The 19,562-nt window shown below is 46.8% G+C and overlaps 1 protein-coding gene across 6 annotated transcripts in view; it reads right to left on the reverse strand.

The window, feature by feature from the left end:
* LOC137439650 (rho GTPase-activating protein 42) overlaps positions 1–19,009 on the reverse strand; it is a 76,832-nt gene extending 57,823 nt beyond the window's left edge. The window contains exons 1-3 of one of the 6 annotated variants that reach the window (XM_078767914.1): positions 18,867–19,009; positions 18,496–18,697; positions 6,715–6,810 (exon numbers count right to left, since the gene is read on the reverse strand). In XM_078767914.1, the coding sequence (XP_078624040.1) occupies positions 6,715–6,810; positions 18,496–18,649 (250 nt within the window). In that variant the 5' untranslated portion in view covers positions 18,650–18,697; positions 18,867–19,009. Of the gene's footprint in view, positions 1–6,714; positions 6,811–12,051; positions 12,128–18,495; positions 18,698–18,782 lie in introns of those variants that run through there. The other 5 variants (XM_078767912.1, XM_078767917.1, XM_078767915.1 and 2 more) reach the window with 5 other exon arrangements.
* Positions 19,010–19,562: the final 553 nt, after the last annotated feature.

The raw sequence follows: 19,562 nt of genomic DNA on the forward strand, positions 1-19,562 counted from the left end.
GCTGATATTTGGGACGTGGGATGATGGGGATGTAGTTGTGTAGCCTGAGGGTCAACGTGGTGCTGTGCGTGTCCGAGGTGTGTGGACCATGTCTTCTGGGTGGGTCTCCTGGTGGAGCATGGCTGTTGACTGGACCTTGGTCTGGTCAAGTGTGGGTGAGCACTGGGGGGCTGCAGTTCTGTAGTCGGACTGGGGGATGATGGGGAGGTGCAGGGGACGTGGCTGTAGGGATGCCACGCACTGCGACCGTGCCCCCCAGGGCCGAGGTTGTGTGTGCGGTAGTGTGTGTTGTGGCAGCAAGTGCTCACCACATTGGCCAGCTGGGGCTGCTGCAGCTGTGTTCCTCGCAGGGGGGCCGAAGGATGGATGGTGGGTCGCACCCTTATGGACACTCATGGGCCATGTTGGCGTTTTGACTGCTCACCTTGTCCCGGTGACCCTTGCACGGTAGAGGTGCAGAGCTGTCGTGGCCACAGGTAGTTGTGTAGTGATGATCACCGTTGGATGCGGATCCACATACCTGCCAGTGTAGTGGGGACAAAAGAGAAATCTGGAAGGATTTGGTAGGCCCAATGTGAAATTTTGGGAATTGTGTGGTGGATGACACCCTTTGAACCTGACCAACCTGCAACTACCTGCACTTAAGGTGAGTGCTTTGAGGAGTACTGTCCCAGGCTTCAGGATTTGCTTTGGAAATTGGGGACATGTAAATTGGAGTTGGGAGGCGGGTGTGAGTGATGACATGGCCGGTGAGGGGATGGAATGGGAGCCACAGTGTCTTGTGGGTGGCGTATGTTTTTGTATTGTGGTTACGTGTTTTGATGTGGTCGTGAGAGTGGAACCTGGAGAGTGTGTGATGATTATTGGAGATAATGAGGGGTGATAATTGTGCTTTTGGAAATGTGCTTTTGGGAAGATGTGATGGTTTAAATGTGAACTGGGGGAATTTCACATGTAGCAGGCCATGGCAAGCCTTGTAACACCTTTTACACCATCTATGGAATTGTACTGAATTGTGCTGAGTTGTGTGGAGAATTGAATGGCAGTGGGGGAGGAAGTGTGTTTTGGGGTCTTGTGGGTGGGGAAGGTGTGTGTGTCCGCAGGTACAGAGCAAGCTCTGAGGAGCGATGCCTGCGGGCCCCCCTCTGCGGCAATTACCCCTGGCAGCCGGTGGTAACTGGAAATTGGAGCTCGTCGGTGGAGGGTCTGGTTGGGCGCCGCGGGGTGAGGAAGTCCCCCGGTGACCCGTGTTGCTGCGCGAAAGCAGGAGGCAAAGGAGCCTGGTGTGTGTGGAGACCCTCACCGGCGAGGTAACGGCGGAAAGGGGCTGTTGGGCTGTCATGGGGCCAAGAGGTAAAGGGGGGGGGGGGCAATGAACTTGTAAGTCGGTTGACTTGTTTTTGGGACTGCGGGCACCACAGCCTGATGCGCCCCCACCATCTTTTTGTGCGGTACCTCCCCGCTGCCTAGTTGAGGAATGCACACACACGTGAATGACATCAATGCCATGGTCCTGCAGGGGGGTGTATTGAAATAAGTGCTTTGTTGATTTTTGAAATGCCTTGATGACCTATGGAATGAGAATGAGTGGTTAAGGGGTCGGTGTTGCATGAATGTGGGCGAAATCCACCGAGCCGTGTCACTCACCTGTAACATCTGGACAGGGCCCGTGGAAATTTAGTGGGATGCATTGGGGATGGCCCCGCAGGTAAGGTTGTGTCTTGTGGCATCCACCGGGGGACGCGGTCTGTAGACCGGGGTATGTACAAAGGTTAGAGTTTTGAGTTTTGGAAAGATGGTTAAGTTTTGTGGTTAAGTTAGTGTTGTGTGTTGTTGTTTCCTCCCTCCACAGGAACAACGAAGAAGATGTACATACTTGCATGATGGTTAAGGGGTTCAGCATGTTAAGGAAGTGTAGGTAGGTAGTCCGACTCACTTCCCACAGCCCTTCCTGATTTATTTCGTAGGTTAATTAAGTGTGTGACAGTAAGTGTTAAGGCTGGAATGGTAGCCCTGCGGTGAACCTTGCAGGAGCTACGGTTCCAGGGGGGGGGCTGTGTTATGAATTTGGTAATGCAACATCTAGAGCTAGGTAGATCTGAATAGGTAGGTATTCGGCTGTCGTGACAGGGACTCTACATGTAATAAGTTCTTGATGTTTAGGCGTTTGTCGGGGTAAGATGTATGAGTGTGGATCTACCTGGAGATTCGAGTGTTAAATAGTGAGGGGTTAAAGGTAACGCCCCTGTGGGTCTCACCTAGTAATCAAACCTTTGTCCTTTATGGCACTGCAAACCACATAAACATTAGTTAGGTCCTTAGCGCAACATTAAATAATCCCCCTTTCCCTGACAAGGACTTCGTAATAAATTGACAGGAAACCAGGTCAAAAACACCACCACAATTGGCCGCCACCGTGTACACCTCCAAAGGCCTACAAACCTGGCCGGCACGTGTTATGCCAGGACCGCAGGGTCGCGTAACGGGGGAGATGTCAGGAGTCGCGGGAGGCTTTGATTGGCTGAGGAGTGCGCAATGTGACGTGATCGGCCACCAATATAGGCGACGGTCGGACGCCATTTCAGGAGTTGAGTTGAGTCTCTCTGAGCAGACGCGGGCAGTGCAGTTGAGTTGAGTCTCTCTGAGCAGACGCGGGCAGTGCAGTTGAGTTGAGTTCGTGGCAGGCACTGCAGACGCAGGCAGGCACCAGAGAGTTGAGCGGTGGTGGAGAGTTGGAGAGGACACGCCATTCCAGTCGCAGTTCGAGTGCAGTTCGGGTTGTAGGGAGTCGCAGGAGACACACGAGAGCACACCCAGTTGGCACTGAGCAGTTCGTTGGCACTTGGCTGCCAGCACTCCCGCGTCGTCGAGTCGAGTGGAGTTGAAAGGAGTCCTTCCTGTCCCTGGTCAAGTGGAGCCGCTGGCCTGCGTCGGACGCGTGGTGCTTGGAGCGAGGGGCCTCGTGGTGTGCGATCGGGCCGGAAGGAGCGGTGCTGGACACCAACAATACAAGACGACAAAGACAGATAAGCCCGATCTCCGCGTATATTTTGAACGACGGGACGTGTTATTTTCGTGATTAATCTCCCTCGTTTGTGTTTGCTGTCAGTCGTGTGGGGACGTCCCGATTTAGGTTTATTAGAATTATTAGATTTACCGGCGGGCTTTTTCACTGGCTTTACTTTTCCTAATAAACCCTTATATTACTTTTTGTACATAATATCTGAACGCAGTTTTCCTGGGTGTTTGATTTTAATAGATAAGGTTGCGGAGCCTTCGCTGCGCCCCGCCATTCCGCGCGTTGGTGTTGAACTTGAGTCCGCCATTGAGTGTTCGCCTCGGGAGTTAAAGTCTCGCAAATCGGTCATCCGTAACTGTGGTGTTAATCACGGTTACGCGACAATATATATATATATATGTATATATATATATATATATATATATATATATATATATATATATATTGTTGCGGAAATGAGGATTGTGTTTTTTTATTGTGTTTGTATTGTATAGTAAATGGTTGTGAATTATTGCTTATTCTGAGCCCTCCTTGCTCCAGTGTGTATAAAGGTCAAAGGGCGTTCCGGTAGTTAATTCCATAAAGCATACATGAAGGACACCATAATATCCCTGTTCAGTAGCTTATATCTTTATTATGTGTATTAGGGTAAGGCCTTGTCTTCCATTAAAATGACACTCCATTGCACCAAGTGAAATAGATAGATTCCCTTCATTCCCCAATCCCACTCCTGACACCAATTGTTACGGTCCGCGGATAAGATGTTGTTTGCCGAGTGGAGGCACCGCGGCCGAACAGTTTTTCCCGACTCACCCGATCCCCTGAACGTTGGCCAGATCGCGCCACAGCTATTCAATGAGGGAAAAGACAAAGACGACACGGATGTGAAGAAGAGGAAGACGAAGGCAAAAAGGTTTGAAATACGATTACTATTTATTACCATTTACAGGCTCAAAGAAACCAAGGAGAAGGAAAGCTAAGAAAATAATATAGACAGAGGGACGGACCAGAAGGACACAGTGAAAATCGCTAGCTTATCTATTCAGTCTTAATTAATTACCCAGGGACAAAACAGACAGAACAAACTCACGTACACCAAAAGGATGGAAAGGCAGGACTGGCGGGAGGTGGATGGCTGGAGGGAGAGGAAGGTCCGGAGCTGGCTGGAGCTTGATCCCGCACGGGACGTCGGGCTGGACCTCGACGGCCGCCGATGCCACCGATCCTGTCGTGTGCGCGGGGTAACGGGTCGGAGCTGCTTGGTGGAGCCAAGCCAACACTGCTGGTGGGGGGTCTGGCGTGACGGGTTCTCTCTCCCTCTCTCACTAACTCCAGGACTCTTTCTCTCTTGCTTAGTCCAACTCTTCCTCTCTTGCTTGGTCCAATCACTCCTCACCACCGACAACTCAACGCAACCACTGACGACCAACCCCCGCTCTGACCAAAACCACACAACTCAGCTCCTCTTTTTCAACTTCTTGCGCGCGTGCCTTTATAGCGCCTCCGGCGATTAAGCCGCCGGCCTTCAGGACACGCCCATCGGTGTGCTCACCTCGGCCCTGGTTGGTCGCGCGACCCTCTGGCTCCCCCCTTGATGACGGGCGGGCACGCCTTTCTTCCCCGACCCGAGCACATGTTCAATGGCGGCTTTGGGGCGAAAACAACCCGCAGCTGTAACAAACTGGCAAACTGCCCAGTGCAGTTGGCAATGGAGACTTGGAGGGGATGTAGCTGGAAATTGAGGCTTGGCAATGGAAGTTTTGGGAGTGGGAATGGGGAATGAAAGGAATCTATCTATTTCACTTGGTGCAATGGAGTGTCATTGTAATGGAAGACAAGGCCTTACCCTGATACACATAATAAGGAAATAAACTACTGAACAAGGGTATTATAGTGTCCTTCAATGTATGCTTTATGGAATTAACTACCGGAACGCCCTTTGACCTTTATACACACTGGAGCAAGGAGGGGCCAGAATCAAGCAATGTTACACAACAATTTACCACAATAAAAAAAATACAATCCTCATATCCGCAACAATATATATATATATATATATATATATATAGTTGCGGTTTTGCGAATAAAGGCAACCCCCCTATAGTTAGATACACCACAACATGTAGCCTCCTATAGTTAGTTATTTCTTATTAAATGTAAAGCATAGGCCCTTTCCAGTGTTTAGTAATAAAGACCAAATATGTGTTGAGTCAGGCAGGATGATTGTAGGCCTCGTTAAAGCCGAAAGTGCCTCGTCATGGGACTAGACTAGGCCCTGCAGGCCTGAAGGAGGAATAAAACCTTCCCCGAAGGAGGAACGAGACATTCCTGGGAGGAGGAGCAGCGAGCAACCAATGGGAGCTAAAGGGAGTGGCTGAGGGTGACCAATGAGGGGCTGTCACGTCACGTGACCCCCGGCGGCCAATTGAGACCCATGGAACATTCGGGAAGGAGTCAGGGGGTTATAAAAACCCAGCCCAGAACACTCTCTCGCTGGGCTCCTGCTATCCTGATCGGTCCTCTGGTTCTTGCTCCTCGTACGTCATCGCTCTTCGTCCCTGCCGCGATTGTCTCCGGCAGTTGGTGCCTTGGGTTGGAGCGATTCCTGGGGCTTTCGTCCACCAAGCTCATTCGCACGAGCTGCATGACCGAGCCCATTCGCACGAGCTGCACGACGAAGCTCATTCGCACGAGCTGCACAACCAAGCCCATTCGCACGAGCTGCACGACCGAGCCCATCCGGACAAGCTGCACGAAGCGGCCGCGCTTCCATGCGCATTACCCTCTTTCCCCCTTCCCCGAACGAATGAGGGCCCTTGTCTGGGACCGTAGGTAAGGCTGTTAAGATTCTTTGCTTTGTCTGTGTTCTATACATACCTGTAAATAAATGCTGTGTTTGGTACTTCCAACCTGGCCGTCGTTGTCATTTCCCATCCATTGACCTAGTATCGCCCGAATTAAAACCGCTCGATCGGCGGATCCGATAGTGTAACAGCACGGATCACGCGACGCACAACCGCTCAGGCGTCAGGAATCAGTGTGACTTGTGCGGGGTTCAGTCCCCGTTCTCACGGTTGCGTGTGACCGAAGGTATTCGGGTTGTGACCGTTAACCCTTCCCCGTGCAGCTGCGGGCTCGGCGGCTGGAGTTGCCTCGCAATCCGTCAACCACGAGTGTAGTCGTGGTCGGTGGCCTCAGTGGACCCGGAGTTCGTGGGGGAACGGGGCATAAACCCCCCTTTGTATGTCGACGAGCCCGGGATCCGCAACTATATATATATATATATATATATATATATATATATATATAGATATATATATATATATATATATATATATATATATATATACATATATATAGTTAATAACAATTGCCTTCATTAAAGACCATAAAATATGTCGCAAAGTTCAAATTGGAGATTGTCCAACAGAATGACGCAGTTGAAAAGCTATTCCGTTGGCTACTTAGAAGATGCAATAAAATTCTCAAATCTTTATTCCCCAAACTGCAGTTCTCAGAAAAAACGCCAAATAAGGCTAAATGGAGCTGGAGTGCTGGAATGCCCAAAAAACAAGAAAAGGTTTTTGATCAACTCCACACAAAAAAACCAAACAAACACATGGCCATGGGTGAAAGGCATAAACAAGCACCATCTCCAGAGTGGAATCATGGCGGAGGAAAAACGCTCATCTTACCAATCCCAGCCTCATTGTCGGTGGATGTATCTCCAATGCACTCAAACTTGAAGGTGTCTAGAGAACGGCAAAACCTGCGCGTCGCCTGAGAGACGTCTGAAAATAAAACGATGGCAATAGATCATTGGGGCTGGGAAGCAACTCGTAAATCGAAAACAAACATTCACAATTTTTACTTTTAAGCACCAAATCACGAGTGGATTGATAAATAGATAGAAAATGGATGAATAAATAAATAGAGGCAAATAAATAAACAGATTAAAAACGAGAAGGGCACTCGGTAGAGCGCATACCTCCACCAGGCTGAACAATTTACGTTTTGTATCCCACTGATAGGCCGGATCTGGATTTGGACCGGATCCGAAAGCTAATCGCTTGTTCTCGTCACCTAACCAACTCGTACACCAAGTTCAGTCGTAAATGCCACGACCTTTTGAGATACAATGCTACACGTGTATAACGTTTATGGCCCCATCTCTCAATGGTGAAGAATCACTGATGTTTCTCTAAAAATAAATAATTCGTGAAACGTTTCGCCAACGAGAATATCATCACCAAGGTACCATTTCGAGAAGGTATATAGACATTTGCAAACACCTCTGCAGGTACTGGTAATAGAAAGGGTGAAATATTGATGGAGGATCCCTTTGGTGGAAAAAAAGTAAAGAGGGATTCCAAGAAGGAATCGTTCAATTAAAAAAAAAAAAAATCCTTCAGGCAGTGCCGTTCAATGGAGGAGGCCTTGAAATGAGATAACGGTTGGCAAAAGCCAAGAAATGTGTGCGATGGTGTTCGAGGAAAGGCATGCAGAACTTTTTCTCAAAGCAGCAACATATTTTGCAGGCAAATTACAGTTCTCAAGCTCACACTCACCAGATGTTTGCAGAGTGAGAGGCCTATTTGAACTGGAATGGAAAGTAGACGGTGAAACATCATTGCGAATTGTGAGAAGGCCGGCGGTGGTGCACCATGCCCATTTAAGTAACAAAGACGGCAGCCCGGTACTTCACTTAGGTATAGCAAACCATGCATCTGCAAATATCTGATAGTTTGGGAGGGGGTGGGGATGGGGTTTTAACTCAAAATAGGATTTTGTTGCCAAGTTCAACATTCTCACAGGGCTGCCCTCCCAGGGAAGAAAACACAAGTGAAGAGGGGGTAGGAAAGACAAGATTACTGACAAAACATGATCCTTTCACCCCGTTTGCTTCCTGATTCAACCGTGTTCATGGCAATGGATGGAGAGATGGAGACTCGGTTGCCGTGCGGCAAGGACCCGCCAGAGATGTTGGAATGAATCAATAATAGATCGACGAGGAAACAAATTTCAGAGCAATCAAAGCGATAGCTCGGCTGTGCCAGTTCATTAACCCAGCTCCTTGCATTGTCACGTATCCAACTTGTGGGAAAGACGGATCAAAGCAGAGTCGTACAACTAAGGAGTGTGTTCGAGTCAGCTGGCACAGAGAAAACTTTTTGACAACAGCAAGGTATGATGAACGAGTCCAATACAGGATTACCCGGTGGTTGGACGTCCCTGGCGAGGATATGAAAAACATTTTGCAGCGCGTGGCATGCAACCAAATGAAAGACCATCAATGACCTTCTTGGAAGGAGAGAGTGGCAGAAAACTTCATGTCGTACAAAAGAAATAAGCAAAAATAAATAACTGGACTCTGGTGCTCCGGATTTCCCTGACAGCTCAGGAGAATAGGATGAGTGGTTCATGCACAGTGTATAAAAAAAACAGGAAGAGGTCTGAGGTTTGCAGCTTTCACAACCGCACTGAACAACATCACGTGCCACAGCTCCTATCCCTGGGTCAATGGCTCCTGTTAAAATAATCCTTTCTCGTTTGCACCATGACGCAGGCAGCATGCCGTGGGGTGCCGTGGATAGAAATATACAATTAAATAAATTAATACATTAAAAAGGTCCTCCCTGTCCTTTCTTGCAAGGCAGGTCAGCATCGAGCTGTGGATTTACCCATCACTAGGTTGCACGCTACCATGGACACAAGACACCGTCGTGTATGTAGCAAATAGTAGCGGAGGTCCCACAACCGCAACGATGCAGCAATACCTGTGAACAAAATAGGCCCAGTGGTTCCCAATCTCCTGTCTGGGTTTCATTTCTGGGCGGTCATGGAATAAAGCCTCGCACTGGTGAGCTCAATACAACAAGGACTTCACCTACTCCACCACCGAGTTGCTCTGCTGAGATAACAGATAATCGCAGATAACAAGCCAAGGACAGAAAATCTCTCGAAATAAACACTGAGCTTTTGGAATCGCCATCGAAAAATCAAAACCATTTAAAAAACATGGATTAGCTAGCGATTGAAAACAGTGGTTGAACAACTAAACAAAAGGGGCAAATAAAGCAACAACTAGAAGTCGGTAGAGCGCATCCCTCTGCCAAACTGAACAGTTCATGTTTTGTATCCCAATAACAGGCCAGATCTCGATCCGGAAAATGAATATATGAATGATCGTTTTAAGGCCATTTTCCCCGCTAGAGCGGGGGTTAGCCTTGCGGGCCCCATGACAATCATGGTTCCCTGTTTGAGGCAATGTTTTTATGGCCGGATGCCCTTCCTGACGCCAACCCTTGGTCGCCTCTTACGATGCGCAGGGATACGGTGTACCTATTCTAAACCGGGGTACACACCGGGATCATTCATCCCAGCAAGCTGGTACTCAATTTGCCGACCTCGGAAGGATGATAGGCTGAGTCAACCCCCCCTGGTGTTAATTCAGCGATCGACCGGGATTCGAACCCAGGATCCTCGGATCCCAAGCCGGCACCCTAACCGCCAAGCCAACGCCAGGCTAAATCCGGACATGAAGCAAAATGTAATCGGCTTTTTTGCGTCACGTAATCAACTCGTCTACCTAGTTTTGTCGTAATCCGTCCACAACTGCTTGAAATATCGTGCTGCATATCGTTTTTGGCCCTGCATCTCAATGGTGAAAAATCACTTCAAAATCCTAGGATCCGGATCTTCACCGATTCGTCCTCTTCACACACCCAACCTGCCCACCAAGATTCGTCCAAATCCGTGACGAACTTTTTGAAATATCCTGCTCAAACAAACAAATGGACAGACAAACAAACAAACAAACAGGGGGTGGATACATAACCTCCGTCGACCTACACTGGCGGCGGTATCAAGGAGAATGTTTGCATTCCACAAAACTTGCAGATTATTAAATAACGTTTGGTGACGTAAAAAGAACAAGAGACTTGTGCTGAGTTTTCAAAGAATCCTCACAATTGTGTTTGATGCAATATCTTCCATCAGCAGTGGCAAGCTATCGCAGTCGTGCGTTGCACCACATTCGTCCGGTTAAAAGTTACATTGCCAACCGCAGATAATCAGCACGATACAAAAATAACATATATTACACACTTACACAAGCGCTCACCGACACATCACACATTCTATCTTGAACGACCACAAGTTGTTTACCTTTGCTTCAATTGTTCTGCTGGTCCTATCTTAGTGTTCAAGAGATATTAATATGGTTCAAAAACTCAAGCAAACCTCCAACCCACATGGAACAAGTGCAAAGTTCAAGATCACATGGTAAAGGACTGTGAGCCTGGTGTAAGCAGTCCTCTGAGCACTTGCTGCGTGATGTCACGAGGTCAGGTTCAAATCACGGATATATTGTCAATTTTCCAGTTTTGGCCCAATAACCTTCCTGAAAAACAATACAAGAGCTCATCCACGCACATACGGACAATCGGTGGAGAACGAGTCATGAACAAGGGAATGTTTAATCGCAGGATGGCAGATTTGATCCATTCAACGACATCAGCAGTTGTCTTCTCCACCTGCATTACTCACACCTGTGCCCTTCCTCAATAGACCAAAACCATAGCAGACAATACCACCATATTACGTTGTATCCACCCCGTACTACCTGTGCAGGGTGCACACCTGTTAACAATCGACTAAAGAATGCGACACCGTGACGTGGCAAGACAAAGTGCAAGGAGTGAGTGCACGAGGAACAAGAAGGCCGGCATTAGTGCAGTTACTTCCCTCATGCTGCCAAGCAGGTTATAGTCCTGCCTCTATTCACCAAGGTTACCATGTTTGTACAGGCTCGACGATGCACATCAGGCGAGCTCTCCCCTGTCGGAGCAAACTGCGCGGATAAGCTATCGGAGAGGCGACATTCTGCACCAGGAGGTGGCGAATACAAGTTAGGTATACGACGTGCAAGCATATAACACACAAACACAATTATTACATTGGCATGCCGAAACAGAAAAAAAAGAAATAAAATAAAAACAAGTCTTTCAAAGAGTAAAGTTGACGTGCCCAACCTGCCGTGAGCTATTTCCACCTCATTTGCAGAAAAAGAAACTCAGCTGCACGGCTGCCGTTCGGAGCAATGACAGGAAGGAGACGAGGCAGAACGAACAGTTGTTTTTTTAACAACATTGCTCATGCACAAAGCGAGATCTGGTAAAACGAGGGTAAAGGAGGATGGTGGGAACGAGTCCCAACCGGATACGAGCCAAGAGCATTTCGAGTTTAAGAGACTGGAACCAATATAGGAATCGTTTATAAAAATGGCACTCATGCACACAAGGTATATATACACACATGTATAGAGGAAACATCAATCTTGAGAGGTGAAAAAAGCTCCCAGAGACAGTTTTAAAAGCTATTGAACGGTGTGTGTGTGTGTGTGTGTGTGTGTACATGTGTGTATATATGTGTGTATGTGTGTGTGTATGTGTATGTGTATGTGTGTACGTGTATGTGTGCGCGTGTATGTGTGTGCGTGTATGTGTGCGTGTATGTGTGCGTGTACGTGTATGTGTGCGTGTATGTGTGCGCGTGTATGTGTGCGCGTGTATGTGTGCGTGTATGTGTGCGTGTACGTGTATGTGTGCGCGTGTATGTGTGCGCGTGTATGTGTGCGTGTATGTGTACGTGTACGTGTATGTGTGCGCGTGTATGTGTGCGTGTTTGTGTGCGTGTATGTGTGCGTGTATGTGTGCGCGTGTATGTGTGCGCGTGTATGTGTGCGCGTGTATGTGTGCGCGTATTTGTGCGTGTATGTGTGCGTGTACGTGTGCGTAGTTCCTGAAATAACACATTTGATACTTTTCCTTGGTGTTGGCAGCCACAGCCCATAGGATGGAAACCCGATTAACAAGACAATAGGAACAGCGCAACTGGAACCGAAAATCTGTCACAAACAACTTGGGAATATGGGAAATGTACTTGGTCGAGACAATCCCGACAAATACAAGAACCACGCTACGACTGTTTGGAAAGTTACGAATTCCGAACAAGCCCACTGCAATCCACACCGTTGCCAACCGCCCACGGAACAATACGCTCCCCTGTCACTGACATTTCGATCGGCAACGCACAAGCAATGGAAATGCCCAAGGCTTGGCGAGTCTCCGTTTTGGTCGTCGGCTGCTGGCTTGCACCACAACAAGTGGATACCCACATGATCTTACAACTGTTATCATTATCACCATCAACAGCAATCCGACGCTTATACACCCAGTCGAGCACAGTAAACATCAACTCATGGCCAAAGATCTTACGCAAAATCGAGCATATCTGAAATGAATTTATTATTAATATTATTATTATTACTCGAAACACCTGCTCCATTCGGGAGCGGCATGGGGGGCAAGGGGGTGATGGGGAAATACTGGCAAAGACCATGATAGATAACATCAGTTATCAAAATAAATGCACCAATGGTCGTGGATCATGTGTGTACAGTATCACATCGTGCGGTTTAGCGGTTTCAGATAATAAAAAATTTTTTTTTATATATTATCCTCGATTCCAATGTGGCTGCCACATCATGTGACCGATGACGTTTTAGTTATCAAACTTTTATCCCCGTGCCTAGTCGATGACATAGTTAGAGTTTTGCATCAATGGGTTAAGCACGAGGCGGTTTGGGCCCTGGTATAACTGCTCGCAGTTATAAAGCGTGCTTCTCGTTATTATAGATTAGTCCAAACACCTGCTACATCCGAGAGCAGCATGGGAGGGGGACTGGGTGATGAGGAAAATACATTTTGTGCCCGTAGCGAGTAATATCCCAATCCCTGCGACGGGGTCAGTAAACGACGTGCAGCGCTACGTGCACTGGCAAGAAAAATAAAATCACAAGTAGTTAACCCACGATCACAAGGAGTGGGAATGGGGGAATTATTTTGTGCCCATGACCTGACCCTGGTGGTACCCTTAGCAGGTAAGCAAAATTTGGTGGACATCGGCCAAGCCATTTTTGAGTCCACAAGTGAATAAACAGACAAACAGACATACTGTATTGTTAATATAATGGATAGGTAGGGATCCAAAGTTTCGGGGGATAAACCCCACTGGATAAGCCCTCAATATCCAAAATTGGAAAATCAAGGGCATAGCGATTGTGGGGGCCAATGTCTTGTACGCACGTGTCACGTTTCAGAACAAGCAGCCAGGTGATAATGGAGGAGTCGCAGAAATAGCAAACAGTTAACGGACGACTGGATGAACGGACGTCACGACCCATTTTATACGTTCATCTCTTGGAGTTTCGAGATGAGATGACCTAAAATGATTACAAACAGGAAACTTGCTGATTTTAGGGATGCTATAAATGACAAAAAAACTGGTGTTGCCTGGTGTTGGCTTAGCGGTTAGGGTGCCGGCTTGGGATCCTAGAATCCTGGGTTCGAATCCCGGTCGATCGCTGAATTAACGCCAGGGGGTTGACTCGGCCTGTCATCCTTCCGAGGTCGGCAAATTGAGCACCAGTTCACTGGTAATTCCCTGTGTGTCGCAAGAGGCGACTAACAGGGTTGGCGGCAGGAAGAGCATCCGGCCTTAAAACATTGCTTCAAAAAGGGGACCACGGTGACCGAAAAAGGCCAACCCACGCTCTACGGGGAAAAATGGCCTCCAAAGGTGGTCTCTTCTATAAATGACAAAAAACAGGCATGGATGACTAATTTAACATGTTAAATAATGTGATGTAAAACATCAAAGGTCGGAAACTTCTGATAAAAATGGTATTTTCCCTGCAGCTTTTAAAACCTTTATTTTATTTCAATTTAATTATTTACTTGAGCATTGGAGGTGGGGAACACAAATCACATTACTTGGACAAAATATAATGCCATTCCACGCCATCCTGACGAATGAGATTTGCCGCTCACACTCTCAGTGTTGGGAATATCAAGAGATCAAAATCACAGCTCGTACGAAATATGGATCGCGTTCGGAAGCATAAAACAACAGTTTAAAAAACCCTTTTCATGTCCTTTTTCTCAAGACTGCGTGGAGAAAGGTGTTCCACAAACTCTCCAGTTTAGTTATTATTAATTATTATTATTCGGTGAAAGGCTCAAATAAATATCTTTTTTCAACCAATCACTGCACACAATAATTCTACAGGAGAGAACAGAAGAGGTGTCAACGACAATATTGGAGGTTCAAGGCAGAAGCACTTTTCTGTACCGAATATAACACAGCACACAGCCACACACCGAGTAAAACACAGCACGCAACCACACACCGAGTAAAACACAGCACGCAACCACACACCGAGTAAAACACAGCACGCAACCACACACCGAGTAAAACACAGCACGCAACCACACACCGAGTAAAACACAGCACGCAACCACACACCGAGTAAAACACAGCACGCAACCACACACCGAGTAAAACACAGCACGCAACCACACACCGAGTAAAACACAGCACGCAACCACACACCGAGTAAAACACAGCACGCAACCACACACCGAGTAAAACACAGCACACAACCACACACCTAATAGAACACAGCACACAACCACACACCTAATAGAACACAGCACACAACCACACACCTAATAGAACACAGCACACAACCACACACCTAATAGAACACAGCACACAACCACACACTTAATAGAACACAGCACACAACCACACACCTAATATAACACAGCACACAGCCACACACCTAATAGAACACAGCACGCAACCACACACCTAATAGAACACAGCACACAACAACACACCTAATAGAACACAGCACACAACCACACACCTAATAGAACACCGCACACAACCACACACCTAATAGAACACAGCACACAACCACACACCGAGTAAAACACAGCACACAACCACACACCGAGTAAAACACAGCACACAACCACACACCGAGTAAAACACAGCACACAACCACACACCGAGTAAAACACAGCACACAACCACACACCGAGTAAAACACAGCACACAACCACACACCGAGTAAAACACAGCACACAACCACACACCGAGTAAAACACAGCACACAACCACACACCGAGTAAAACACAGCACACAACCACACACCGAGTAAAACACAGCACACAACCACACACCGAGTAAAACACAGCACACAACCACACACCGAGTAAAACACAGCACACAACCACACACCTAATAGAACACAGCACACAACCACACACCTAATAGAACACAGCACACAGCCACACACCTAATAGAACACAGCACACAACCACACACTTAATATAACACAGCACACAACCACACACCTAATATAACACAGCACACATCCACACACCTAATAGAACACAGCACGCAACCACACACCTAATAGAACACAGCACACAACAACACACCTAATAGAACACAGCACACAACCACACACCTAATAGAACACAGCACACAACCACACACCTAATAGAACACAGCACACAACCACACACCTAATAGAACACAGCACACAACCACACACCTAATAGAACACAGCACACAACAACACACCTAATAGAACACAGCACACACACACACGTCTAGTAGAACACAGCACACACCCACACACCTAATGTAACAAAGCACACAACCACACACCTAATAGAACACAGCACACAAGCACACACCTAATAGAACACAGCACACAACCACACACCTAATAGAACACAGCACACAACCACACACTTAATATAACACAGCACACAACCACACACCTAATATAACACAGCACACAGCCACACACCTAATAGAACACAGCACGCAACCACACACCTAATAGAACACAGCACACAACAACACACCTAATAGAACACAGCACATACACACACACACCTAATAGAACACAGCACACAACCACACACCTAATAGAACACAGCACACAACCACACACCTAATAGAACACAGCACACAACCATACACCTAATAGAACACAGCACACAACCACACACCTAATAGAACACAGCACACAACCACACACCTAATATAACACAGCACACAACCACACACCGAGTAAAACACAGCACACAACCACACACCGAGTAAAACACAGCACACAACCACACACCTAATAGAACACAGCACACAACCACACACCTAATAGAACACAGCACACAACCACACACCTAATAGAACACAGCACACAACCACACACTTAATATAACACAGCACACAACCACACACCTAATATAACACAGCACACAGCCACACACCTAATAGAACACAGCACGCAACCACACACCTAATAGAACACAGCACACAACAACACACCTAATAGAACACAGCACACAACCACACACCTAATAGAACACAGCACACAACCACACACCTAATAGAACACAGCACACAACCACACACCTAATAGAACACAGCACACAACCATACACCTAATAGAACACAGCACACACACACACGCCTAATAGAACACAGCACACAACCACACACCTAATAGAACACAGCACACAACCACACACCTATTAGAACACAGCACACAACCACACACCTAATAGAACACAGCACACACACACACACCTAATAGAACACAGCACACAACCACATACCTATAGAACATAACCACACACCTCATTAAACACAACCACACACCTAATAAAACACAGCACACACACACACACACCTAATAGAACACAGGCACAACCACACACATAATATAATACAGCACACACCCACACACCTAATGTAACAAAGCACACAACCACACACCTAATAGAACACAGCACACAACCACACACCTAATATAACACAGCACACAACCACACACCTAATAGAACACAGCACACAACCACACACCTAATAGAACACAGCACACAACCACACACCTATAGAACACAACCACACACCTAATAGAACACAGCACACAACCACACACCTAATAGAATACAGCACACACCCACACACCTAATATAACACAGCACACAACCACACACCTAATAGAACACAGCACACAACCACACACCTAATAGAACACAGCACACAACAACACACCAAATAGAACACAGCACACACACACACGTCTAATAGAACACAGCACACACCCACACACCTAATGTAACAAAGCACACAACCACACACCTAATAGAACACAGCACACAAGCACACACCTAATATAACACAGCACACAACACACCTAATAGAACACAGCACACAACCACACACCTAATAGAACACAGCACACAAGCACACACCTAATATAACACAGCACACAACAACACACCTAATAGAACACAGCACACAAGCACACACCTAATAGAACACAGCACACAAGCACACACCTAATAGAACACAGCACACAAGCACACACCTAATAGAACACAGCACACAACCACACACCTAATAGAACACAGCACACAACAACAGACCAACACACCTAATAGAACACAGCACACACACACACGTCTAATAGAACACAGCACACACCCACACACCTAATGTAACAAAGCACACAACCACACACCTAATAGAACACAGCACACAAGCACACACCTAATAGAACACAGCACACAACCACACACCTAATAGAACACAGCACACACCTAATATAACACAGCACACAACAACACACCTAATATAACACAGCACACAACAACACACCTAATATAACACAGCACACAAGCACACACCTAATAGAACACAGCACACAAGCACACACCTAATAGAACACAGCACACAACACACCTAATAGAACACAGCACAAAACCACACACCTAATATAACACAGCACACAACCACACACCTAATATAACACAGCACACAACACACCAAATATAACACAGCACACAACAACACACCTAATAGAACACAGCACACAACCACACACCTAATAGAACATAGCACACAACAACACACCTCATTAAACACTCAGACACACCACATGTTACCTAATACTGTGAGAAGCAAAACGACACGAAAGTAATTCGATTTGATTTACCTGTACCTGTACTAGTCTGAGACTCATACATATATAAATCACCTGCAGGACAGGACATGAGTAAATACGACATTGTTTTATTAACTACAATTACATTCGTTTCTCTGCATCATCCTGGGAACACTGACAAAGTCATAAAGGTGTAACAAAACATCTAATGTGTTTTAGTTTAATGTGCACATAATGTGTTAAGGTTCATCAAAAGTCTGGAAAAGAAATTACCTGAAATGAAGACCTTACAATAATTGTATCCAAGGTAAGTTGAAGGTAAAAATCGAAAACTACAACAAACATGACGTTGGGTACACAAAGTGACCACGACCTATGACGTCACTACACTCAAAAAACCATGAAAACCTTCAGGACATGAGAGGGGACGTCGATGTGTTCAACAATGACGTCATTGATCGTGCGTGTCACACCAACTTCTTTTACAACTTGGACTTTCAACAGGTGCAGAATAAACCTTAAGCACGCATTGACGACCATGACGGGCTTTGGATCCACCATGGTTAGCAAGGGGACGACACCCGGGGAAGGAGCTCACTTTTGAAGGCTGCCAGCAGCGCCTTGCCGTCCTTGATGATGTTCTTGATGGCTTTGCTGCTCCGGTCCAGCTCCACCTCATGGGACTTGAGACGCTCGCGGAACTGGGGGCTGTCGAGACCGCACTCCGTGAACTCGAGCGCGGGGAGACCCATGCCGGAACCAGGAGGTGGTTGTCGTCCTCGGGAGGTGGTCCTCGAGTCCTGTGAGGAAAACGTCAATGACGGGGAGGATGAAGTAACAAACAAAAAAAAGTGTCGTTAAAAATAAAAACAAAATCAAACTGACGGGAGAAGATCGCACGACGATGGCGACCTGGTGTTCACATGTATCAGGAGTTCAGGACCGACCGTGAGGTGACGCCTCACAAACCTTCAAGAAGCCCGCGACGCAAGGCACCCCCGTCCGACACGACTTAAGACATTTAGAATGGTCACAGACCGAGACCGGGAAAAAAAAAAAAAGTAATACGAAGAAGAAGAGGAACGCACGTTGACGTAACCTTCACGTCACGCAGGGCCACGCCTCGCCACGTGACTTGCTTATCCCGCCCATTTCCCACCAGCCCTTGCAAATCAAAAAGGGCAGCGAAATTTTTGCACGGAGGTATATAATATGGAGAGCCAATTGGCCACCTCGCAGCATTAGCCGCCGTGAAGCCACCGGAAATAGTCTGGCGGCCATATTGGGAAGCCGATCGTAAGCCTGTCAAAGCAAAGGCGTGGCGTACTGATGATGCAGCTGGAGCGAATTTTAGGACCGCCGACTATTTAATTAATATAGAATACTAATATTTGAACTGATATTCTGGCTCAGAATCCCGTTCTTTAAGGAAATGGTGTTCATTAAGTTTGAAGTTGATTCTAGACGCATTTTTCCTGGGGAATCCAATGGTTTAGAGCTTGTTTGAAAAAAAAGTGCCCAAAATTACCGCTCGGTGTTCTTTATCGTTCTTCTCATGACCCAATCACCCACTAGTAGGAATAAGAATCCTGACATGTTACACCCCTGTTTAACTCCCGTCTTCACCTTGAACCATTCTGTTGTTTCACCTTGGTCGACGACCGC

The sequence above is a fragment of the Myxine glutinosa genome, chromosome 14 (assembly GCF_964187855.1).
Source record: "Myxine glutinosa chromosome 14, kmMyxGlut1.1, whole genome shotgun sequence".
Lineage (NCBI taxonomy): Eukaryota > Metazoa > Chordata > Myxini > Myxiniformes > Myxinidae > Myxine > Myxine glutinosa.